The following is a 25,904-nucleotide window of genomic DNA, read 5'->3' as shown; positions in this document are numbered from 1 at the left end:
GTGGGGGGATTCATTAGAATTCTGTTACGCGAACGGTGAAGGCAGTCGGTAACCCTTCAGCATTCAATTGGCAATAGTAATAATTCAGCATTGACAATTAATGCAAACAATTGATTTGGACAATAGTAAATCAATAGCAATAGCGAAAGCGATAACAAAAACAGCAACAACTAGCCAAATACTTCGATCGATATAAAAGTCAAAGCTAACTGTGAATATTGTGTAATTGCTTCCACGAGAAGATGAATTTGAAATTAGACAGCAGAACGCAGAAAAACAAAAACAACTGAAAAGAGAGCAACTTGTCAACAGTTGGATTTTAAAAAAATTTCTCAAATCATATGATTTTCTAGAAAGAAAGGAACATACTCGAATAAATAAACATAAGCAGAAATCAGATAAAGAGAATTATCGTTGGCCAACAGAAAATAATAATAATTAAAAATTAGTTTCATAAAATTGACATGTACACAGTAAACAAGGGACCTAGCAAAATTGTTGCTAAAACTCGACGCGGTAAGTAAATTGTACAAGAAATATATGTAAATGGTGTAAAAAGTACAATAAACCCTACGGGAAAGGCGACCGCCTGCAAAAAGTGTTGCTGTTATGTCACAACGTGCCGCCGCTGCCGACAGAGGCAGCGCTGCTAAACTCTCCCGCAGAGCGCTCTCACAGGCGCTAGCTTACGCTCGCGCTCTTTGCCTTTTGTTTTGTACTTTTTGCCGGTAAACCAAATTTACATTCAAACAATAACAAACAAAACGAATGCCCACAGGTCTGCCGCAAAACTTTGAAAAGTTCGAGAGCATTAAGGAGAGCGGCAAGAAGCATGGGAGCATCAGCAACAACTTTGATCTCAACAGTCCCGAGAAGAACAAGAAGTAAGTGAGCGATGTTCGTGTGTTTTTGTGTGTGACTGTGTGTGTGGCTTATGCAAACGATGTGCGCTGCACTGTGGCTTATCTCAAATCATTCGTTTTATCACAAAAAAACATCGAATAGGTCGACCTTTGTATATAACAGGAGCATGTTAATTGAGTAACCAGAGTAACCGGCTAGCCCACAACACGTGGGTCAGTTTCGGTTATTGCTAGCAGAGATACATTGACTTTTGTCTGCCATTTTCTGCCCGTTACGTCACAAAAGTGCTTTGTCAAAAGATTTTCCATTACGAGATTTATTTTCGTAGTCGCCATGTGCGTGACGTATGTTTGCCTAAGTACTCAACTTAAGTGAGTGTGTGTGTTGGTTGTTGCTTATTCTTATTTTAACTTGTGCACATGCACGTGTTAGTGCATCTTCTTATTCTTATGTTAATGTAACGTATTTCTATTTGAATTTATTAGCATACCGCGTCCGGTATTTCAACAGAGCTTCGCTTCGAAGCGCATTGCGCCCACAAAGCTCATTGAGGATGAAGTGATAACACCGCAACACGAGGAGATAATACGCTACATAAACGATTGTAAGCAACATCATTTAATTTTCTAGTTTATTATTCGTCAATTTCAATGTCTCGTCTGCTATTGCAGCGTGGAACATTCTGGTCGCACAAAACCCGTATGATTCCAGCACAGTGAAACTCGATGGTAAGGCCGATGCTAATAATAATAGCGCCTCTACTTTGGCCACACCCAGTCCAGTGGATAGCATTATAGCCAATACACCTGTGTCGGCATCGGCAGCGCCAGCCGTTTGGGTAGAGCCTCCAAGTCCAGCCCTAAACGATTTCAAGCCATTCGATTTGGAGTCTTGGTGGGGACGTCGCTTGTTCCACAACATTACCAAAAGCCTATAGACTGATGATTGGCCGCTGGGTTACGTTAATTTAGTAGTCGGTGCTTCCGTTTCTATTATTTTTACATCTAATTTCGACTGCAAATCAAATTCACATTAGATATAAAGATTTAAATAGCGGATAAGAGGCCATTTTTGCAATTCTAGATTAGCCGTTTGAAATGGCAATTTGATAAGTCCCGCAGTTTTCTTTGTCCCTTCCTTAAGTATATAATATAAATTTAAAGATCGTATCAGTCGTTGGCCGTGTAAATAATTCGATACAAAAGTCATTGTATGATTCTTTCATATATAAACTAAGATTGATTTTTTAAGTTTTTGTTATACAACAGACATAGATACATACATATACATATATAGGAGATAAATATGTTAATAGTCGTCTCTGGTCATTAAACAGCTTTCAATTTAAAAGTATACAGCATGTTCAACGAAAAGCTTTTAGAATTATTCAATTCTATATTTTGAGCTCACACCTGACACTTGCCGAGCAAAATATGTTTTATTGTAGGTACATAATATGAAAACCATTTAAATGTTAAATATATATCACACTAGTTACTACAATAGGAAACAAATTTTTCCTAGTATACTTAAATAAGGCAAATTGAAATGGCGAAAATGAACTTGACCCTAAGAATGAGCACAAAATACAAGTGTATCTAAAATTGTTTATATTGAAATGATTGTAAAATTAAAATAGATGCATAAGTGCAATATAAAAATCCGTTAAAATCTTGGCTGTTGATTAATATGGGAAACAAGAACTGTTCAATTTGAATTTACAGTCTGTTAAATTCTGTGGGAGAAACGTCAGGCGTTAACAGTGGCGATTCTATTAAGCCACAGCGCTGCGTTACGATGAGCACTGTTGCGTTAACATTGAGCATTTTGTGTCATCGTTAGGAGAACAGCTGAGAGCCACCGCACACATCCATTTCTATATTATTGAAATTTGAAGAAAATGTCGTGCGAAGCAATTGGTGAATTGGAGGCTCGACTGGGCGAGGCCACGCTAGAGGATGTGGCTAGTCGTCATCGTCGGGAGCGCAAGGAGCTGCAAGCCAAGCTGCAGGCCATGAAGAAAAATGCACCAAAGAACAATAAAAGCAAACGCAAAGAGTTTCTTGAGGAGATGGCCCGCCTGGAAGGAGAGCTGGAGCAGCGTCAAAAGACGGAGCTCCAAGATGCCACTGCAGCAGTAGCAACAGCTCCAGCTGCCAGCGAGCCAGCAGCTGAAAAATTGCCAGCGGTGGACAGCGGTAACGAGGAGGAGGATGTTGTCCAGCCAACACAACAGCGCGTGTCCAAGGCTCAAAAGCGTCGCAACAAAAAGGAGAAAGAGGCACGCGATCGCGCGCAGGAAATACACCAGGCTATGCAAGACGCCGCCAAAGTGTTGTCGCCCAAGCAAATTGAACTGCAGCAAATCACAGCTAAGTTGCAAGATCGCCAGCTGGCGCTCCACATGATACTCTCAGATGGTGACTGTCTCTACAATGCGATACGCCATCAGCTGCGGCAGCACGCGTTGCCCGAGCACAGTGTCCAGGAGCTGCGAACCGAGACGGCCAACTATGTGCGCGCCCACAAGGATGATCTCATTTGCTATATGACCCATCCGGATACAGGAGATCTTCTCACTGATGAACAATTTGAAGCCTACTGCCAGGACATAGCCAACACCCATGCTTGGGGTGGGCACATCGAGCTAAAGGCGCTCTCCTCGCTGCTGCGTGTGCCCATTGAGGTCATCCAAGCCGAGGGCCCCTCGACGCAGCTGGGCCAGGAGGAGTTCGGCGGAGCGCCACTAGTCGTTTGCTATCATCGCCATATTTACCAACTAGGCGCCCATTACAACTCCACGATTCCAGTGGAGGAGGAGTAGCACTAAGAGCTCAGCATCGAAATTAAACAAAATCCAAATGAATTGCAACATGTTTATGGTTTATTGAATTAATATCTTGATATTACTATATATATATAGACATATATACTATATATAAATATGCATTTGGAAGATTTGAATTATTGTCAAAATTTGCAAATAGTTTCATACATTTTGTACAAATGTTATTTATTTAAAAATAACCATTAAATTAGTTTACTTTACAAGAAGAGTAATAGGCATTTCAAATATCTTTCTCTATTTATATAAGTATGTAAATTCTGATCCAGTTTTTATAGCTTATAATCATAATTAATACAAAATGTAATCAGAAATCGAATATGTACAACACTTGAATTTGCTGAGTAGAAGCTTAGCTAATTATTATTATTAGATGGAACCCTGCCTGATTATTGTTAAGTCAAAATTGTACTAGAAGCGTTTGAGTTCGAAACTGGAATAATTAGTTAAGTCGAAAATTCTAGATGATGTTAGGGACGCCAGATGCCTTCCTTGGCTTTCTTAATTCATTTAATTTAGGTACTTGTAGTTGAGTTATTTATTTCTCCTTCTTCTTCTCGGACTTGGCAGCGGGCTTCTTGGCAGGTGTGCTGGGATAGATCATGAACATCACCAGCTGGATGCCACCCAAGACCCACAGGAACAAATTCTGATACTACAAAATTAGAATAGACATGAAGTTTAAAGAGAGATCTTTGGACTCTATCGAATAAGTCGGGGCACTTACCACCATGACATGATTGCGTATGGACACTGCATACAAGGTCCAGGCAGTGGCAACCAGCTGTCCGGCAAAGATGATGGGAAAGGGCATGCCCTCCGTGCTCTTCTTCTTGATGATGTCGGGCAAATTGAGCAGCGGTGAGCCAACTAGCCAGACGAGTATCGATGTGATCAACATGCCCAGGCGGAACTCAATTAGCTTGGGATCCTCGAAGTTGGCATAGGCTATGCAGGCCATCAGGAACAGTGAGGCATAGCCAATTTTGATCCAGATCTTGGATTTGTTCTCGCTCGAGGCATAGTAATAGAAGCCAACCAGGAATATCGAGTTGATCGCAAAGCCGATGACATTCACATTGATCATGGGCTGATCGCCCATAATCTGACCCAACTTTAAGCTGAGCACGGTTCTATGGGTGAGAGGATCAAAGAGGCAATGTCACTATGGAAATCTGTGTATACTATGAATGTATGATTGAAATATATAGCAATATATATATAGCAATAAATATATAGCAATTATAAAATACATATATGTATCTATAGTTATTTATAAGTTCAGTAGTCCCATTAGAATTTCACAAAAATAATCTATGTTGAGTCTAGGCAATTATTGAAATTGAATGTGGTAGTTTATAGATAAGATTTAAGATAAGCTTTTCTGAAGTCATTAACAATACGTGCCCTATAATAATTGCCGGGTACTTAGCCATTTCCTATGAAAGTTCTTTAATATAAATATATATAAAACTATTCCTTTTGATTACCATTTAATATCCCTTTATTTTGTTTATTATTTCCAATCCCATTTATATATATATAAAAATAAAAAATAATAAAATGTGTGTATTCAGCTTAGCCAGACTAAATTGTACTACATTATTAATATTATTAAAGCAAGTTAAGTCTCCATATAAACTAAACCAACTACTTTATCAAAATCAGTAAATCTTTATAGTCTCAACCTAGTAAGCTCAACACGTAGCTTTACGAAAGGCTCAAGTCAAAAAAGCACTTTTATGCCCACCTGTCCACCCCCCTCAAACAAAAAACAACTCAGGTAGTTGTATAGGAACACGCAACTGTTGCATCTAGCGGAAATTCTCGCGTGTTGCTTAGCACTTGGCCCCATTTCGCATTTGCATTTTCAATTTCATTAAGGAAAAGCAGCACGTGTAGTGGGCGAGCTCGACATTTGCGAGCAACTGGGCTTGTCCAGCTCACTGATTAGCTAAGCTGGAGCTTTAGACAATCAGAAACGACTCTCCCAAATGCCGTCTATCGCATATTAAGAAGCGCCTATATATTACACTTATGTATTTGTAGATAAGATGTACGTGGTGTACCCTTAAAGCGATAAGAGATTTGAATGTGTCCAACTAGAGAATTGTTTCAAAATGTCAAGAAATTCTAATTGGGAAATTAGACGGAGGGTTTATTTTATGTAACCGTCAATTGTCATTGACCGCTCAATCGAGCTACATATATGTATATAAGCAGCCTTTCGATTTACCCTTGAACTACGCTACTCCCACCTCTCACATATGTCACTCGTTCTCTAACCCATTTGGCACCGTCATGGCGACAATTCAAAAAATTTAATCAATTACACACAGCTGCAAATGCTACTTTTTTGTCTATCTATATTAGTGTTCTAATGTTAGTTTCTGTATGTGTTTGTGTGCAGTTGAGCGTGAAATTGCACTATTTTGTTTATGGTTTGTTGAGAATTATAGCACTTACAGCACTATACCGCCTAGAAATGGTCCAATGGGATAAATATCGCTGCTGCCCTTTTTGCGTATATCATTTAAAAGCGCTATGCCGGATAGAAATTGTAGTGTAGTTATTGTGCCGGCTATTTTACCGATGGTTTCACTGTGCGGTGCCAATAAGTCGCTAAGTGCATCCATTTTGCTTCACGCAGCTGTGTAGTTATGTTCTAAGGAAAACTTGTTCTACGCGCAGGCACTGGCTGGGGCAGGTTTATAAACAAATGTGCGAAATAATCAAAACGAAACAAAAATCTAACGACCAAACAAAACGGATTGCCGCTGCCGTAACAACTGACTCTACAACTGGCACCTAGGGCTGGAGATGGCAGCCTTTTATAAACAGAAATGAGCTAAATAATTGTATGTTGGTATCGTTATCGCTGGCACTAGAAGCATTTATCGATTGTGTGTAGCAATTTGAATTGTATATTTATATATTGTACGTTAAAACTAAAATATCTACAATTATTAAACATCTTCGCGAATGACATGCTTCTTCTTCTCGCTGACAAAGGGCACTTTGCCCTTTTTCGAGTGCTTGCGTATATTGGCCTCCTTGACCAGCTCCTTCTCCTTGACCGCACGCATCTTCCGCTGTGCATTCATCACATGACGCGGCACCTGTCGATGACGTGCAATTCGTTTGATTTGTGGATGAGCTGCATACTTCTCCTTGAGTGCCTCCTGGTAGTTGAAGTTGGTCCGTTCGCGGGGACGTATCACGCCCAGTTTCTCTGACGCATTCGCCTTCCACATGCGCACATTCATTTCATCCGAGCCGGAGAAAATGTAACGATTGTCCAGTGACCAGGCAACGCAGACCACATGCTGCATTCGCTTAGTGTGATAAATGTCACGGGAGTGGCTGAGATGTGCATTATAGAGGCGTACAGTCTTATCGTAACTACCCGAGACAAACTCTTTGCCCGTGGGCGCATAGTCCACATCCGTGACAGCCGAGACATGATCGAAGTGCACCTTAAGAGGCGACTGCAGTTTGCGCGTATCAAAGCTGTAGAGACTGAAATGGCGATTGTTGGTTATAAATTTCTATCTAGTAATTGACTCTGCTTACTTGCAATCCTCGTTGGCCACGGTAAAGTTGAAGGCCTCCATGGGATTCCAGGCCAGTTTGTTGCTCTTCATGGTCAGGACAACTTTGCGCAGCGGCAGCGCCTCACGCTGATCGTATAAAATGATGCTGCGATCGCTAGCACAGCACGCCAGCACATTTGTCTCCACCGGATTGTAGGAAATGGTGTGCAGCGTGTCGACGCCCCATTTCAGAGTCTTAATGGGATCGTTGTGCTGTTCATCCCAAATGGCGCAGACCTCGCCGCAGGTGGCGAAGCTGTTGTCTTTGCGATTGTGCGAAATGCCATGCAATATGTGACGACTCAGTATTGTATTAACCGGTTCCTCCTCCTCGCCTACATCCGGTGCCTCGGTTTTCCACACCTTGATCGTCTTGTCATCGCCCACAGTGAACAAACGTTCGCCGTTCCGTGCATACGCAATGCCACGTACAAAGCCATCGTGAGCCACAAAGCTGCGCTGGCTAGTGCGATTGGCCAGATCCCAAATGCGAACCTCGCCATCGTAGGCGCCGGTGGCCAGCGTGGACAGCAGCTTGGGGTGCTTGCCAAAGCATGCGACGCCATCGCGATGACCACTCAAATTGCAAAGGAACGGCTTGGCAAACACACGATCCAACTTGGTGGCATTCAGGGCGCGCACATATTCCCGAGGACCCTCCATGGGATGCAGAGCAGGATCGTAATTACGTGGAACTGCAATTTGTTAGCTAGTTAATGTACATACATAGTCAACAGTTGTCTAATATCTTACTTTTATGTTGCTGCAGTTTGGTTTCCCGGACATAGTTGTCCGGGTTGCGGCTTATCATTTTCACTTTCATACTGTGATTAGCATCAATAGAATTCAGTCAATTAATGCTTTATTTATTTAAAAAGTAGCAACAAAACACCAAAACATGTGCGCACTTAGTTAGATATGGTCATAAAATAAAACGATATATCGATAAGCATAGTGGTCGATTCACAGCTGTTAAGCTGTTAACTTGCGCACTGTATATCGATATACTTTGCCACAGCTGTTATTCGGCGCGCGGGCAAATAAATTTGAACAATGCAACAGGTGTTAATGTTGTGCGTAGTTTAATTCAATACTGATAACACCCAAACACGGAGACAATGCAAATGAAGGAGCCCACATCAATGGACATACTAATATAATCATCGGAAAGCGTATCCCATACTGCACGAAAGCCATAGAAGAAACCAGCACCTGTCTGCTGATATAAGCAGACATTCACCACGTGCTTGTAACGGTGTTGCAGACAGAAGCCTTTCATTTTCAAATTCACACCATCAGCTACATCGCGCGTCAGTTTGGCGGCAGTGTCGATTTGATAGACTTTACCTGACAGGGTATTTAAAGTAAAATTAAACAAAGTTTGCTTCAAATAGATGCCTTACTTCACACCTACCTTTTAGTTTCTCGCTCATCACACGCTCAACCATAAATCGTATGAATGGCACTGGGAACTTGCAACCGAAAGCGGGTCCCATATCGTAAGCATTATAAATAGTAACATCTGTAGCCGGCTGTGCTTCCGAATGCCTCTCCGAATCGGATTCGGACTCATTCAGCACTGGTGCCGGCATAGTTGATACTTCTGAGCCATCGGCCTTTTTATCTGATCCGCGATTGGACGAACGAGATTTTTCCCCAGCTGTTGCCCGAACAGTGGACCCCTTTGGCGACTTTTTATTAATTGACGACATTTCTCCTTCGATAGTATAATGCAAGAGATTTGCTGTCCTATTTTTTTCAGTGTCGACCCATTCTGATGAGCAACACAACGATCACTGAGCTCCTCTCAGTTTCTATGTGAAATAAATTTCATTTCTTTCAACTTAACTTTGAATCTTTCTGAAAACATATAAAAAACAATTAAAGAAATTCGCTAAAAATGTTCTGTGTTTACGTTTACAAATTTATATATTTTTATTATTTTACATTTTCTTGCTAAACTTAACTATTTTTTTTTTTTTAAGTTTTCTGCAAGGTTTCCTAAAACTTTTAAGATAACTATGAAAAGTAAGAAACTAACTGCGAAATTCCTAAACATTTTCAATACTTTTCACGTTTTCGATGGCTTCGACGCTTTTGCTTTGGCTGTTCCAGCTGCGGTTGGCAATTGGTCGTCGTCTCTTGTTTGGACAACTCCTGCTGCTGCTCTTCGTCCTGTTGCCATTCCTGCTCTTGCTGCAGCTGCTCCAATTGGACTCCCTGCTCCTGTTGCAGCTCCAGCAATCGGCGACGACAGCAACAGCTGCGCAGCGAACGCATAAAGAACTCAAAATTCTGATTGAAATTATGCAAATTCTGCGGATCAATAGGAAATCCTCTAGAGCAGCCATCAATGGTCTGTTGAGCGTACAGAATACAATCGCTGGCGTAGCCCAACGTCTCCTTGAGTATGAATACCTGCTGCTTCTTCTTCTGCTGCAGGTGCAAATAGCGTGTGTATAGCGCATTCAAACGTCGATGCTCGTTGCGATAATCCGCGCATATGGAATCGTATTTGCCGCGCAACACCTCCAGATCGCACCTGAGCATCTTAATGGTTTTATCTTTCTTGGCCAGCAGCCGATGGGCTTGACGATGCGACGAATGCAGCTCATCGTAGCTGCAAAGAGATCGAGTTGAGAGTTGTATATATAGATGAACTTCCATTATAGTGGAAGGCCTTCAACTAGCTACTCCTTACCGCTGTTGCATTAGCATTGGACTTATGGAGCCATAGAGATCGCCCTTGGAGTCAAACCGTATGCCGCTCAGCAGCTGCGACTCCGGCTCACTTTCGCTACAGGAGTCGCTGTCGACGCCGCGCAGCAGCTGCACGAGTCGCTCATTGCGCTGCTTTTCGGTGTCCAGCGAGAAGTTGAGCTCGTGTATGCGCTCCGTCTGACGCTCCAAGGCCATGCGCAGCTTGAACTCCTGCTGCTGATCCTCATACAATGTGTGCTCCAACTCGCTCACCTTATCGAGTATTAGCTCAACTGTTTCCCTATACGGCTGTCGTCTCTCATTGAGCTGAGCGACGGTCTGGTTGAGATGTTCCCTTTTCAATTGTTCCACCTCTTTGGAATCGCTGCTGTTGCTCACTGACGGCGTCAATACCTCGGAGACGTCCTTCTCTGTGGGCGCCTCACTGAGCCGCTTCTTAGAGCCCAGGCTGAGTCTTAGACTGTGGCTGAGACTTCTGGCCAATGCACCAAAGTTCATTCTTGCTATGTGAAGTGTTCGAGTGTTTGTCGTGTGTGCAAATTAGTTGTTGTTGTTGCTGTTGGTATATTTAGTCGAGTTGTTTAGTAGTAGTTGTTGTTGTTGTGTTGTGCTGTTAGCTTTGACTGCCTTGTCGCCGCTTGCTTAACCAAGGCTTCCCTTCTCTCTGCTCCACACTGCCTCTCTCTGGCTCCCTCTCCATATGGTTAGGCCAACTTTTTAAATTGGTTTCAGTTTTTAGCACCTCTCACCCAACAAACAGTTCCCTTTGGCACTCAATCAAAGTTTTGCTGCAGTCGCTTGTTAGTCGTGCGTGAATTGCCGTTAGCACAAGGCAAAGGCAATGGGAAAGTCATAGGCAGAATAGGGTAGACTGTTCTGGTACAGTTAGCAAGTACACTTATTGCATTTTTATGGTTAAAAGTTTTTTGTGTGTGTCCTTGATTGAAATGGTAAAGGCAAGAGCCGACGTGCTGATTGATGAAGTTTTTGATCAAAGGAAGCGGATTTGTATGGTAGGTAAGGATTTTTTAATCTTAATTTAAGACTGGTTCCTAATCCACTTCCTATCAAATTAAAAAAATCACATTTGTTATTATATTATCCACCTGCAAAATTATCTAAGACCTCCCGTAATAATCTATTTCTTTTATCTGGCTTATCTCTTGTTCAGGTGTTTCCATTTATACGCTTCTGTTGCCATTTAGTTTAATGAGCACTCTTCATAAATAAATGACAGTTTTAATGAACAAATCTTATCTCTAGTGGAATCATATGCACAGATAGTAAAATATTTGTTCGCCCTGCAACTATTATTTTATAGCTACGGTAAACAATTGAGCTCAAAGCGTAAATAATAATTTTCGCCAAACTCAATTTGCATCTATGTATCTCATGTATTTCATTTATGCTGCAGTTGTAGCGCACAAATAAAGCTTATCAAACACAACCGGAAAATCGTATATCCAAAGTGCGCTCTCTCACGCTCACTTGCTCTCACGTCATTATGCTGATAAGCCGAGCTAAGTTGATTCGCTCTCTTCAGTTGGCATAGCTTTTGTAACAGCTGAGCCGAAGCAGCGAGCTTCATTCTGTTGCGAAGCTTTGACGGCGCTGGCAGCTGTCTCTCTTGCACGGGCAAGGCACATACAATTGGAATTGTTAATTAAATCTATATAAATCAAAACTTGAACTTGTTGTTGCTGCTGCTGCTGTTGTTGTTGTTGCTGTGGTGCTTCCATTAGTTGTCCAGACAATGTCACGCCTCATTGCCAGCGCCCGAAGCGCATTCAGACGCCATCCCTTCGTAACCAACAGCGCCATCTATGGCAGTCTCTATGTGGCTGCCGAGTTCTCACAGCAATATGTCTCCAAGCGCTGGCTGGCGGTAAGTGGCAATGCATATATGTATGTATATATGTATGCATATGAATAAGTGCAATTAATTGCAGTAGCAGGGGCTAATTTGATTTACGTGTTTATGTGTCTTGCAGCAGCCGGAGCAGCGTGAGGATATCGATTATGCAACTGTAGGACGCTATGCTGTAATGGGTACCATTCTCTATGCCCCATCGCTATACGCTTGGTTCGTGCCCCTCACTCCACAAATAAATAAATATGTATAAAACTAAACACTCACACACTCGCATAGCATAATAATATTAACACATGTGTATGGGTGCCAGGCATCTTAATTGACACACACACACGCATACTTATATATTCATTCATTCTTGTAACGGTAAAAGTCGCATGAGTTTGTTTTGTCGCTTCTTTCAATTCTTTTTATCAATTTGTTTACAATTTACATTTCGTCCAGCACGTGTATGGACGTCGAAGAACGCACACACATATGCACTCTCTCTCACAGTTGCTCTCTCTGTGTTCTTTTTGGTATCACTCTTTCATTCTTTCTCTCTTAAGCAGCACCGGCAAGAGCGCAAAGCTTTTGTGCATAAAGCTCCAAGCAAGCACGCTACGCACCATCAAACGAGGCATATGTGCACGTTAATCCACCAGATATGTAAGTGTCGGATAAAAGCCACACACACATACACAGACATACTACAAACAAAATGAAACACAAAGCGTCGAACTTCACGAATATATATGCACATACAGTATATGTATATGTATATGTGTATATGGTACAAAGTAACACTTAAACAGAGCACTCTATTAACATAATTGCTTGTCATTTCACACTGTATATAATATTCCCTGTGTTTCGCTTGCGTTTTAATAATTAGTGTTATATGTGTATATCTTAGGTACAAATGGCTAGATGGCACATTTCCGGGTACACTGAGATCAACTATTATCAAAAAATTGTTATTGGACCAGTTTGTGTTGACACCCTATTGTCTGACAATATTTTATACGGGTAGGAATCAGAGCTTTTATGGCAATATAGTTGAGTTTACATACATACATATCCCTCTCTCTTTTCCGTTTCTTATTCTAGGCATGTCTCTGATGGAGGGCGCCGAGGACCCCTTTGCGGAGTTGCGTGAAAAATTCGTGCCTACATTTTTCCGATCCTGTATATTCTGGCTGCCGGCTCAAGCTTTGAATTTTATGTTTATAGCGCCACGATTTCGTATTATCTATATGGGAATATGCGGCATGATTTGGGTAAACATACTGTGCTACATAAAGCGACAGAATCTGACCACAACAGCAACAACAACAACAACAACAACAACAGCAGCGACAACAATCAAGCAACAGTAACAAGAATGTCTAGGCGTGATTGGATTAGATAGTAGCTTAACACACATGCAGAAGCGTAGATATATATATGTATGTATATGATTATATTTTGATATATATGTATATGTATATTTGATATAGTGCGAAGATGCTTTGCCAAATAAATACATTCCAAATGCTATATACATGCACGTTTACACGCATACTTATGCATATATACAATCGTACAAATGTATTATTTGACCTGGGCAGCACAGTGCGTATGATTGATGTTGTTATAAAAGGAAACCCATCAATTACTACTTATGTGTGTATGTATGTATACATGTCTATCAGTCTGCGTGTATATGTGTGCTCATCACTCTCTCTATTTATGTGTTTGTGTGTGTGTGTGTGTGTGCTGCGTGAGTAAACGTGTTTAATTGTGTGCGTATGTGCGTAAATGTTTCATCAATATTTGGTACACAAACAACAACAGCAAGAGAAACGATGCCGGCTCTGCCCTCTGCTAGCATCGTATGGAATGGAATGGAAGGGAATAGAGGATAGAATAGAATATAATATAATATATACATGTAAGTAAGTTAGCCACAAAAATAGTGTCCTAATGCATTTATCAGCTAGGGATGACACTTTAAAACTATCGCAGGGTGAGCTGGCAAGTGGAGAGGCAATTGGGAAGTGATGAATGGATGTCAAAAATGGAATTGTGGAAATGTAAAGTTTATCTTTGAGTGTTCAATAATATATTGAGATAAACGGGGGCGTATTTATGTAAAATAATGCAAAATAAAATAAATAAATTATTATTTGTAATATATATATATAAAAAAAATAATAATAAATAAATAAAAAAAATAAATCAAATAATAATAATAATAAAATTATTTTATAATAATAATAATAATACAAATATTTTATTATTATTTATTGTTTATATGTTAAGTATACTTTTAAATATTAAAATATTTTTATACATATATTTTTATATATTATCTTAATACATTTACATACTGCACAAATCGTCTTAGAAGGCTTGTCGTTACATACAATATTTCAAAATTTGCAGTCTCTGCCCTCTTTTTTACACATACTTATGTACATACTATTCTATTTACGAGATTTCATTTATCCACCATCTCTTGCTCACTTCGCGCGCTCACTTAAATGCCCAAGCGATTGTCAAACTATCGTCCATCTCTATTAGCGCTGTATCTTCATCTATCGCCTGAGCAGCTAAACTAATTAGACGTTGCGTGCTTTATGCCTGTCTCATATATTCCCCCAATTGCTCTATGTCCATGTGCGTCTGTTTAACTTATTGCTGTCTATTTAAATTGCAATTTGTCAATAGGCATTTGTCTATGTGTGTGTGTGTGTGTCCACTATTCCCTCTACTCTGTCCCACTGCCTCGACCACACGCCTTTCTTCAGCCTTGTCGCTCTCACTCCCTCCTGCTGTCGCGCCTATCTGTATCGCCCCATCTTTCTACTCGCTCGGCTTAAGGCTGGGCATACAATTAAACTTCTTGTACAGTCATTAACAGCACATAACTTGGGCCAGCCTCTCGCTGTGGACCAAAACTTGGCAGACGCGCGCGCCTAAACAGCTTCACGAAAAACAAAAACAAAAACACCAGCAGCAGCAGCTGTAGGAGGGGGCGGTGGGGCAGTGGGCGGTAAGGTATGTCTAAGCCATTGCGGCTGCCCGTCTACTTTGGTCTCCTTTGGGTGCGCTTCCTGCTCTGCCCCGCCCCCTGCGCTTTCACTTTGACGCAGAAAACGTTCGCTGGTTCGCTTTTTATTTACATCCGCTTGTTTGTTCAAAGCGGAAAATTAATTCCATCTTGGCTTGTTTCCGTTTATCTTGGAAAACGTATTCCTTCTCTCTATGTCCTCTGCTGCCCGATGCGCTTTGTGCTGTGTTGCTTTACTTTTATTTTCGTTTTTCTGTCTCTTTCTCTCTCATTTTTTCTTTACTTTTTTTTTTTTTTTTGGGCTTCGCGAACCAGCGAAAATCTGCTGACCAACTGAAATTGCCTGCCTGCCTGCCACGCCCCCTGCTAGCCGCCGAACTCGTCGTCTATTTATGTACTTCATATACTTTTAAGTCCCAGCATAGACCAGCATTAGGGTATTACATTGTCATAAGGTTTATTAGACGTAATAATAGCTAAATGGATATCTTAAAAAAAAAAGAAATTCTGTTTTGTGTCTTTTGTTTTTTTAAGATTTTCAAATTAGGCTTAAGTCGACATAATATTTTATTTTTAGCTAGTTAAGTGTCCGCTGTGCAATTTACATTCTTTAACTTAGTTTCTGAATAATATATATATCTGCTGAGGCATAAAAAAGTTTTGCGCAGGTTTTACCAACTTTTTGCTTATATTAATGAAGTCCGTTAAACAATTATAATAAAAAGAAATGTTTAAGTTTACTCAGAGCTAAGTCAACGTTACTTTAGCAAGCTTTTGTCTAGAGAACTTAAAAAAATAAAATTTTTCTAATACCCTGTAAATGTGCTGTATGTGAGCTAGAAGAGTGGAATATATAGAGAATTTGAATAACATTGAAAGCATAGCAGCTGCAATATTTGTTTCAATTTTGAGTAATATCCCCATATATATAATAACAGAGCAGATCAGAGCAGATTAGAACAGATCTCTGAGCCAAGCATGCCACGCATAAACTAAAGTTGATTAGGCTCGGTCGCTAACATCCTATATAGGATCAAAGTTAATCAAAGTTGTTTATAAGACTCTGTAACTATTTTTGGACTCTTAAACAAACTCAATATTTTTCACAATTTCCTACACATTTACAGAGCATCTCTCAGCCAATCAAGTCCTATAACATGGTATATTTATATGTATATATATATTATATACACACGCTCAATTCTTTTGCCGTTCCGCCCCTTGGCGTCTGCTGCGGGTAAACTAGCTCACGTCGAGCTCCGTATCGCTCGCTGGCCGGCGCTCTCTAAACACGTTTATTAAATTAAAAATTAATTTAGAAAAAAACAAACAGAGTTATGCAATGTGTAGCGGCGGCTGGCTGCATAAGAAGCTAATACTTACTAATGCTGCTTCATTTGATTCAATTACCGGAAGCATTCACCCAGCTGCGAATCACTTCTCGCCGGGGCAGCTTCTGGCTGTTGGCTCTGGCAGATGTTACTGATGCTGCTGCTGCCACGGATGCTGCCACTGCCACTGCCGCTGCTCCAGATGCTGTGTTTATCTTGTGCGAGGGAACTTGTTGTAATTACCAAGACCAAGACAAATAGAAAATGGCGCAAAAACGAGAAATTAATCAGCGACGCGCTCACGATGGAGGCGTTTGAGTGGTGTGCGTGGGCGTGTCCGCACTGATTTGATGGAACTGGACGTAATGTGAAGCGCTTGGTAAATATATGTGTGTGTGTTGGGCTAGAACTGGCTTGGACAGAACTCGCCTGGACAGGACTGGCCTGGACAGGACTGGTGTCCAGTGTGTTTGCCCAGTTTGATGATGGCCATGACGGCATTTTCACACGCGCACACGCTGCCGCATTATAATTTAAAAAAATACCCAGTGGCAGGCAGGGTGGCCAACTTACCACCCCACCATCCTCGCCATCCTCGCCAGAGTTGGAGTCGCAGTCAGGGCTGATGGGCCGCCCGTTGCGGCACATTTGTTCGCCGGCATGTGAAAATTGATTGCTGTTGTTCATAGCTGCGGGATATGGCCAAAGTTTTTAAGTTCCTCAAGCCGCGCCGCATCCCGCGCTGCGCTGTGCTCGGCGCTGCCTTGTCGCCTCCTGCTCCCAGCTCCCAGTTGCCCAGTTCCGTTCTGAATTTACCCACTTGTTGTTGTTGCTTTTGCTGCCGAAAAGCTGAAAACAATGCGCATTCCGCTTGCGGCTCTGCTGCGCCTTGAATGAACGTATTTTTTGTTATTTTTATTTTTGTATTATTAAGAAAGTTTTATATAGTATAAGTATTTTTTTTTCATACCATGCTGTTGTTGCTGGTCTTTACTTGGGGTTGGAGTATATTTACATTTGGCAGTTGGTTGCGTTAAGCGGCTTGCGTTGCCATAGAGCCACGCCCCTCCGCCGCCCAGCTGCCACTTCCTGTCTCTCTCCCCCCTCTCTCTCTCTCTTTCTCATACTCTCGTTGGGCTGGTCAAAAAACTGCTGCCGCTGAAAAATTCTTAATACTCTGTTACCTTGCAGACAATTTGATGGGCCAATGGCCATAACAAGTGTGAGTGTAAGTGTGCGCGTGTATGGGTGTGTGTGCCTGAGTGTGGGACTGTGTATTCATAATTAAAGAAAAGACACCGAAATGTGAAAACAAAAGAATGGAAAGCAAATAAAAGCGGATAACTGTTGGCATGACACCTATTAAAGCACCGACCGCGAGAGTTGGCAACGCCAATTCGAAATGCATTCGAGTGGGCGCTCTACAAATTATTAAAAGAAAACAAGTAAGAAAGCTCCAGTCGAGACTGCTCGACTAGGAGATACCCTGAACCCTCCAAGCTGATATTCTAATCATTCTGCACTTCTTTTATGCACACATACATACACATGCATCCATAAGCACGCATAAGCCTGCGCTCTGCTAACTGCGCAGTAAGCAGCGACTGCGCTTGGGCTGCGCTGCAGTGCACTATGGGGAAAAATCCAAATTATCGGGTATTAATTAATAACTTGAAAACTAAGCCAGATTTTTTGATCCGGTTTTTGTATTGTTAATATGTATACCATCAGAAATATATTTTAGAAAAATGGGCGTGTCACCGCCCACCCAAAAAAAATTAATTAAAATTTTGTATTAAAAATTTTTTTTTTTTTTTAAGAATTTTGCTTATTTATACTTTAAAATAATAATTTTAATTGAAAACAGTCGAACTTTCATAAAATCGAAATTAGTTTTCTTCAGTTTCGAGTTCCAGATCAGCCAGAAATATTGATCCGCTGAAAAAATTCGGGTTCTTCAACTGATTTTATTGTGCCTTCAACTTTACATAATACAAGACGTACAACTTCATTAGACAGCGACCTATATGCTTTCAAACTCGTTTCTAAAGATTTGCTGAAGAAATAATCTGATCAGATGTATCCATTGCTTTATCAACCATCAGCGAAATTATGGATTCTGCTATCCTTCTATGCGTGATGAAATTAGTCTGATTTATAGACCTGGTTGTGCAAATTAAAAGCTGCCTTGCCAAAAATGCCTACAGGATGAACAGTATTTTCCATAATTTGCCTCAAATGAACAATTATTTTATAAACATTTGCTATCATAGGCAGTCATTCATAGTTCTCAGCTAGTTTTTGTTCCTGCTGCATTTCTTCCATTTGGCATTTATATTTTGGCAAAAAAGCGGCTTTTGCTTTTTTAATATCATTAATAAGTTGAATCAATATTAGTCTTATTTAGTTTTGCCTTAAAAAAAATCTAAATTACTATTTCTTGGTTATAGTTGCCTTTTTCATTGAGCCAAATATCACACAGGTCATCTCATAGTCACCTGCTAAAAATTGATTTGCGCCGGTTGTGCGCAAAAGTGCACATTGAGACAAAGGCACTAAGATCCCAATTGATTACTCTATAACATGCAATTAGAATTACACTGGTGCGCCCTTGTGGCTGTTTTATATGTCTTTGCAAAGTGTAATTTTATTTACAAGAAATGAAATTTGACAACATTTGCTAATTATACAATAAATGATTAAAATAAGTTCAAACATCAATTGGTTTTTAAGCCAACGCATAGTAGAAGCCCTAAAAATTCATATCCTTTTTAAATTTCTCAAAAATAATGTCTGGTCATTGAATAACGATGATTTGAAAATCGGCTAACACAAATTGTAAGCTGAAGGCAAATGCTTTTCGAAGATAACAGCTGACTTTAACAGCTGTTAGGCTTAACAGTGGACTGTTATTCAACATTTTGGGTACAGTACCTTAAAGTTTGGAGTTTTATTAAGATGTTAACATAAAAAAATTATAAATTTTCATACTTCGCAAAAATGACTAAATACCCGAAAAACGGCAAAATTCCCCATAGTGCAGTGTGGGCAATATTATGAGAATTTATTTGTTAAATAATTTCTTTTGTAGACATACGATCTTAATGAAACTTTTAGAGCGTAATCATATGGTGAATATGTGTGTATATTCCAATGCTCAAGTCTCTAGTATTTGAAATACGCGTTTTACAAAAGTGATGGTGAGGGGGTGAATTTAAGGATGGGGGGTAAATTTTAACAAAAACCGAAATTGTATAAATTGCATATAAGAATACATTAAAAATTTGGAGACTCTAGCAATAAGGGTGTAGAAGATATAATTTTATAACTGGTTTTCGATAAGGTTTTTTATCGATAAAAAAAGATCGGGATGAGTTATCGATTTTTAATGATAAACTTGATATGCGCGCTGTAATTACGGACATTTAAAAAAAAATTTGAAGTCTCTAGCTCTTATATCTTCTGAAATCGACGCGTTCATACATACGGACGGACGGACGGACGGACGGACGGACGGACGGACGGACAGACAGACGGACAGGGCCAAATCGACTCAGCTCGTCGCCCTGATCAAGAATATATATACTTTGTGGGGTCTGCCACGCCTCCTTCTGCCTGTTACATACTTTTAACAAAACCATTATACCCTGATTTCCCATTTTCAATGGGTTCAGGGTATAACAACAACAACTGAAACATAAAATAATGTACAAAGTGGGAAGTTTTTTAGTGGAAGAACTTGAATATATGGAAATATAAATTAATTGGACGGGCATTAAATGAAAGATAGAGAGTGAGTAAGAGAGAATGAGTGAAAGAGACAGAGAGCTAGAGAGATAGAGAGGTAGAGAGAGATAGAGCGCGAAAAGGAGATATAGAGGGAGAGAGACAGCAACAGAAGTTGAGCCAGAGCAGAGAGAGAGAGAGAGAATGTAAGATCGACACAAAGAGAGAGAGAGAGAGAGAGGGATACATTAAGAATAGGAGATAGAGAAAGCAAAAAATATATAAAGACAGAGTTACAGAGAAGGAAAATGAAAGACTAGAAAAAAAAATTTTTTTTTATATATATGTATATTTATATGTTATATATTACATTGCCTATCTCTCATTCCGTATAGTTTTCTCTCTTTTTTCTCTCTCGTCCCCTATATTTCCTTTTTTTATATATATATATAAATATATGATGATACATGGACCTATTATTATACTAGATAATCATATATTATGACAAACTAACTGAAGGAATAGACCCTCCTGACTGCTCTCCTCTCTCTGCCTCTCTCTGCCTTAACTGCCCCTAAACATGATTAGGTTTGCATACAATTGAAAGCCTCGAAGATTGCATGACACAAGCGCCTCATACATATTATGTGCTGCAAATGAACTGGCGAAAGAAGCAAGACACTCGCTGGAGCAGCTGGAGGATGCGATGGGGGCTGAGCGGCACGCAAGCTCCCAAGTTCGCATTATTTTTATGGCACGGCTGGGGCAGGGGCTAGCTTGGTCGGCAGTTTTTGAGCTGATCTGCAATGGCATAAAATGCCATCAAATTTGTTCACGCACACATACAGAGCAAACACCTGCTGTCAAGCCCATCAAAAGCGCACGTAAATAAATAAAAAATAAAAATAATGATAATAAAAAAAGGTAGCCAAAGCGAACGAACGGCTGCTGTTTGCTTGTTGTTTGCTGTTTGCTGTTTGCTGTTGGTCTGGCGAGGAAGTGTGTCTCCTGTTTGACTTTTGCCTTTATGTGCATGCAAACGCATAATCAGGCGTAAGCAAATGGCAACGCACACACACACACAGACACCCACACACACACACGCACGCAAGAGCCAAGACATGCACATCCTTCGTATATCCTGCGCTGCTTACATTTAATTTCACCTTCAGCTCTGCTCTGGCCCTGTCTTCCCTCTCTTTCGCTCTTTGGCCCTGTTGGCTTCTTTTTTGGCGAGTTTCCCGCCAAGACGCCGTTGTCGCTGTCGCCATCGCCTTTTGCTTTTTTGTTGTCGTCTGTGCAGTTGACAGGAAAAAATTAGTTGGCTACGAAAACTTTTGGCCTCGACCAAACGACACAACAGACGACCATTCTCTGTCTCTCTCTCTCTTTGTGTGTGTGCGTGTGTGTGTTTGTGAGCATCCTTCCCTTGGCCTGGCAGTTGTAAAATGCTGTGCCGAAAAACCATAAACAGGTGTTGCTACCTATGTATGTTATTGCTATACCCAGCAAGTAGCACCAAGGTCAAAGGGGTATAATAAAGCTGTGCAGCAAAAAAACGGAGAGCTGAATGCGGATGCCGTAAAATGAATCATCGTGTTTACCCGTAGATGTTATCGGTTTAGCCTCTGAATTGCATAAGCAGTTTATAATGTAGTTTTTGCTGTGAGAATAGGTTGAGTGATATGAAATCAGAGAGAGAGAGAGAGAGAGAGAGAGAGAGAGAGAGAGAGAAAGAGAGCGGAAGAGACAGAGGCAGAGCTGGTAGTGATGAAAGAAAAAGATAGATAAAGAGAGCCAAAAAAAGGCGAGATGAAAACAGTGAGGCTACAGAAAGAAAAATAGGTAGAGAAAGAGAGAGATACAGAGACAGAGAAAGGGATAGACATAGAGACAGAGACAGAGAAAGGGATAGACATAGAGACAGAGACAGGTGCAGAGGTTACAGAAAAAGAATCACATGGAAAGAGAGAAACAAAGAGAGAGGTAGATCGAGGGAGAGAGAGGGAGAGATCGACTGGGAAAATTGATATAGAGATAAAGGTAAAGAACGTAAAGCGTAAGACGTTGAATCTAAGCAGAAGAAAAAAGTCGGGAGTGAGAGAGAGATAGTGGCTGAAAGAAGAACAGGCAACGAAGGAAAGAAACAAGTAGATAGTGAACAAGGGAGAGAAACAGAGGGCCTACGTCTGAGTACGGGAGAACGTGATAGAAAGAAAGACATAAATGATACTGCAGAGAAAAAGAGAGTGTGAAAAACAAAAACAGAGAGGTATTGAGAGAGTCAGGTCTTCTTAAGTCTCTCTCTCAGAGTATATCATTCTAAGCAAGGAAGAAAAACGAGTTAGAGAAACTAAGCAATTTATAAGGTATCATACTTGAGCTGCTTATAAATACTCTTTTCCATATACATACATACATAGAGATCCTATATATCTCTGTTCTCTATCTAACACGGGGTATCCCTATAGCTGTGCATGGCCCGTCTAACTTGTTATTGTTGCTGTCGACGCTGCGTGTGGCCAGCCGCACAATATGTTGCGTTCTACTCGTAGCGTGTTCTCTCTTTTTGTGGACCCCTATGTCTGTTTTGTACATAATCCGCTGGCCAAAAGCCTTTGCCTTCGTTTTAATATGGTCGGGGCTGGGCTGGGCTGGGCTGGCTGTGCTGGGCGGGGCAGGAATGGGCTGGCTCTGCAGATACATGGTAACAGTGCGCCAGTACGTTCGAACGAAACGTTCGTTCGTTCGTTCGTTCGTTTGCACAAAAGTTATTAAACTTAATGCAGTTTAATTGACCTTTTTCGCAAAAGTTTGCGACGCCTGCCGTTGGCAGCAACAGCTGAAGCAGCAGGGGCAATTCTCGCAGGTCCTGGCTGCTGGCTGGCTGGCTGACTGGTTGCTCGGCATCCTGCCAGCAGGTACTGAAGTCGACCGAACGTTTTCTTCGTATTGCTGTGCACATTATTACTTTTAATTACGGCTTAAACTTATTGACTGGAAATTTTAATATGTTATTTATTTACAATTAACGCCCCAAGTATCCAAGTATCCAAGTATTCGAGTATCCTTCGTGTACAACTGGGCGTATGATTTATGCGATTTGCCAGCACACACACACACACACACAGGCACACACTAAATACTATTTGCGGCCCCGGGTGTGAAAAGTGCGCATTTTGCAACAGTTGCCACTACCAAATTGGCCAAGAGGGTGTTCGCTGAGGCATAACTCCAACACTCTGTCAAATGTGACGCCGGCATTTAGCTGGAAATTGAATTGCCAACGAAATTATTTATGGGGCTTTTGTTGATGCGATGCCACTGGCTTTGGCCAGTCGCTTCGGTTACAGACACGGCATTGACATTTCCAGAATTGGCCAGAAACTATTATAAGCTAGCAGCTGTCGCTAAACGTGTGTAAATTGCGCCATTTTCATGGAAATGTTTTGAATATTTCCTCGATAAATTGCTATTAAAGTTGTTGACTTTTCTATGCATAAATTGTCATGAATAATGAATGGTGGTGAATAAGTTGTATATAATTAATCGAATATTATTTTAACAGTTATCGAATGTTGTTGAAAGTAACAATAATTGATTTTTATTGATTGCTTATACAACATTAAAATTTCGACCGATTTCCGTTCGCTGTGTTATCGAGTATCTATCGAGCATTAATTAAAAATTTGTCGAATATAGTAACTTTTATTGAGTTTTGTTATCGTGACTAGATTTTATCGTAATCACCAAATATTTATTGATTCTTAATTGATTTCTATATTTATCGAACTTTTATCGATTTATTTTGCTTAAAATAAAATTAGTGAGGTTAACAAAATAATAAAGAATTTTATATATAAATATAACTGATTATATGAGGCCGACAGCTGATCACCTCATCATCATCAGGGTAGTATAGCTATCATCCAATATATAGACTACATATGCAGCTGACTTAAATGCATATTGAAATTACCACAAATTCAAATTGAAATTACCACAAATTCAAATTTATAATATTAATCCAACTATATATTCTCTGCCCATGACATACACTATCTTTGCCTCATCTTCTTTACCAAAGATCACAGTGCGTATACGTAACATTGTTAATGGCAATGCTAAGCTGAAATGCTTTTAAGTCGTCGGTGCTCCTTTTATGCAAGTGCTGCCTTAAGTCTTCACCCTTTAGTCAACCCTTGTCAACGAGCTGCAGCACTGCCCGGAACAGAGTGGAGAGCTGAGAATATTCCTCTATCGCATACATATTTTAATTTGTTAATTACTTAAGCTGGTGCGCTGCAGCAAGCAGTAAGGCAGTAAATTCATATACCAAATAGCTGCAGCAGCAAAGTAATCAGCATATAGAGCCCAAGACTCAACCGAGCAGACTGAGCAGCTACCGAGCACAGTCTATGAAGTAAAAGTAAAAAAAAAAAAACACAAACTGTTGCCTACGTTAAGGCGCACGCAGCTTCCCCTTCTGGAAGACATCAGAAACAGATTAGCAGGCAAGTCGAGTTAAGCATCAGAGCGGGCATAGAGAGAGAGAGAGAGAGAGAGAGAGGGAGAGAATGAAAAATACGCACACGCATCGCATCGCTTCGCCGTTCAACAGGGACGTTCGCCATATGGCGAGGGGCCCTAACTCATTGATGGGGCGGTCATTTATTTTCTGTTTATAAGTGAATACATATTAAATGGCGTTTCTTGTTATATTAATATTTTTATAATAAAGAAATTGTGTGGAATTATTCTTAAATTATGAAATAAAAATTAAAAATTGTTTATATGTTATTATTTATATATGTTATGTTATTTATTATATATATACTAGAATTTATTAAAATTAAAAATAAAATATTGATATGATAATTACGTGGAATTCCCTTAGCGTGAAGTCTATAACTGTCTTAGCTCTCTTCTTACCTCTTACCTATAACTCTTAGCCCTTTCATCATATCTCGTAGTCTTCCTTATTTAATCTCATCTCTTAGATCTTAACGATGTCTGAATCTTTTGCTTTGCAGCAACTTTAGCTATTAAGCTGCACATAAACTCTTTTCGCTTTCTTATATTTTATGCCCTTTCCTATATATGTTTTATGAACTATGCTATAAGTATTTCACATCTTCTTCTCGTCCCAATCTTCTTCTTCTCATATACTCTTTTAGTCTCATATATGTATGTGTATATGTATCCCCTCTATCATGCTCATCCTCTCCTGTGCATTTTGTTCTTCTTATATGCGCTTTGCACATAAGCGCTTAATGAGTATAAATGAGCTTGATTGCATATTTCAAGGCATGTGCGTGTGCGTGTGCGTCTGAGTGTGTGTGCGTGTGTGTGTCCGTGTCTGTGTGTGAGCTGTTATTTAATAGCCTGCATATGGCGTTGTAAAAGTTTTCATTACACAAACAGCAACAGCAGCAGCAACAACAACAACAACAACAAAAACAACAACAAGTCAACGAGATGAGGCAATTTACAAGCTGCAACTTATTGGCCTGACTTTTAAGCGCAGTTAACACGCGGCGTATGCGTAATGCAGGCAGTCAGGCTGTCAGGGTCTGGCAGCTGCAGTTCCCAATTGAATACAGTTGCTCGTAAAATGCTTAAGCACCTGTACAGGTAAAATGAACGACAGCCACGTCAAGAGCCAAACTCTGAGGCAACGCAACACTTAACGCTAATTTTTCGTTTAACTGTCGAATGATTTTTGGAGTGCAGCCGGAAAATGCTGAAAGAAAAACCTGGCTCAAATACCCTTGGCACAAAGCTAATATCATTTCGTAACAAACTGATGAATATATATCTATATATCGATAAAGTTTAGAGTCCTCCAGCTGATTTCGGCTTGGCTAAGAGCGCTTGAAACTGTTGCAAATGGAATTGTGGCCCAGATGAGCTTAGT

At 40.4% G+C, this 25,904-nt stretch overlaps 7 protein-coding genes across 8 annotated transcripts; 3 read left to right on the top strand and 4 right to left on the bottom strand.

Moving 5' to 3' along the window:
• Positions 1-8: 8 nt before the first annotated feature.
• Positions 9-2,535, top strand: LOC108620327 (uncharacterized). Its single transcript, XM_089469289.1, has 4 exons — positions 9-516; positions 779-884; positions 1,350-1,468; positions 1,536-2,535. Exons 1-4 carry the CDS (start codon positions 465-467, stop codon positions 1,799-1,801), a joined length of 543 nt encoding a protein of 180 aa, XP_089325415.1. The 5' UTR covers positions 9-464; the 3' UTR covers positions 1,802-2,535.
• A 91-nt stretch (positions 2,536-2,626) lies between these two features.
• Positions 2,627-3,939, top strand: LOC108620328 (deubiquitinase OTUD6B). The gene has a single exon (XM_018017233.2). The coding sequence runs from the start codon at positions 2,765-2,767 to the stop codon at positions 3,686-3,688; it is 924 nt and encodes a 307-aa protein (XP_017872722.2). The 5' UTR covers positions 2,627-2,764; the 3' UTR covers positions 3,689-3,939.
• LOC108620329 (sugar transporter SWEET1) lies at positions 3,849-6,515 on the bottom strand. Its single transcript, XM_089469283.1, has 3 exons — positions 6,176-6,515; positions 4,437-4,842; positions 3,849-4,364 (listed from the first exon to the last, which is right to left on the bottom strand). The coding sequence occupies exons 1-3, from the start codon at positions 6,343-6,345 to the stop codon at positions 4,248-4,250; spliced, it is 693 nt and encodes a 230-aa protein (XP_089325409.1). The 5' UTR covers positions 6,346-6,515; the 3' UTR covers positions 3,849-4,247.
• Positions 6,516-6,610: 95 nt separating this feature from the next.
• LOC108620330 (DDB1- and CUL4-associated factor 13) lies at positions 6,611-8,276 on the bottom strand. The gene is made up of 3 exons (XM_089469276.1): positions 8,056-8,276; positions 7,283-7,997; positions 6,611-7,228 (listed from the first exon to the last, which is right to left on the bottom strand). Exons 1-3 carry the CDS (start codon positions 8,123-8,125, stop codon positions 6,676-6,678), a joined length of 1,338 nt encoding a protein of 445 aa, XP_089325402.1. The 5' UTR covers positions 8,126-8,276; the 3' UTR covers positions 6,611-6,675.
• A 91-nt stretch (positions 8,277-8,367) lies between these two features.
• Positions 8,368-9,151, bottom strand: LOC149269102 (dynein light chain Tctex-type). Its single transcript, XM_089469288.1, has 2 exons — positions 8,717-9,151; positions 8,368-8,649 (listed from the first exon to the last, which is right to left on the bottom strand). The coding sequence occupies exons 1-2, from the start codon at positions 9,012-9,014 to the stop codon at positions 8,390-8,392; spliced, it is 558 nt and encodes a 185-aa protein (XP_089325414.1). The 5' UTR covers positions 9,015-9,151; the 3' UTR covers positions 8,368-8,389.
• Positions 9,152-9,212: 61 nt separating this feature from the next.
• Positions 9,213-10,694, bottom strand: LOC108612277 (uncharacterized). The gene is made up of 2 exons (XM_018005152.2): positions 10,004-10,694; positions 9,213-9,922 (listed from the first exon to the last, which is right to left on the bottom strand). Exons 1-2 carry the CDS (start codon positions 10,519-10,521, stop codon positions 9,364-9,366), a joined length of 1,077 nt encoding a protein of 358 aa, XP_017860641.2. The 5' UTR covers positions 10,522-10,694; the 3' UTR covers positions 9,213-9,363.
• A 900-nt stretch (positions 10,695-11,594) lies between these two features.
• Positions 11,595-13,414, top strand: LOC108612276 (mpv17-like protein). 2 transcript variants are annotated; one of them, XM_089469285.1, is made up of 4 exons: positions 11,595-11,908; positions 12,018-12,106; positions 12,792-12,904; positions 12,986-13,414. In XM_089469285.1, the coding sequence occupies exons 1-4, from the start codon at positions 11,777-11,779 to the stop codon at positions 13,252-13,254; spliced, it is 603 nt and encodes a 200-aa protein (XP_089325411.1). In that variant the 5' UTR covers positions 11,595-11,776; the 3' UTR covers positions 13,255-13,414. The 2 variants fall into 2 exon arrangements, with proteins under 2 accessions (XP_089325411.1, XP_089325410.1); XM_089469284.1 differs by having other exon boundaries at positions 12,015-12,106.
• Positions 13,415-25,904: the final 12,490 nt, after the last annotated feature.

Source organism: Drosophila arizonae, chromosome 4 (assembly GCF_054131065.1).
Source record: "Drosophila arizonae isolate 15081-1271.41 chromosome 4, UAZ_ARI_1.0, whole genome shotgun sequence".
Taxonomy (NCBI): Eukaryota; Metazoa; Arthropoda; class Insecta; order Diptera; family Drosophilidae; genus Drosophila; species Drosophila arizonae.
The sequence above is the reverse complement of the archived record's forward strand: the minus strand, read 5'-3'. Positions and strand labels throughout refer to the sequence as shown.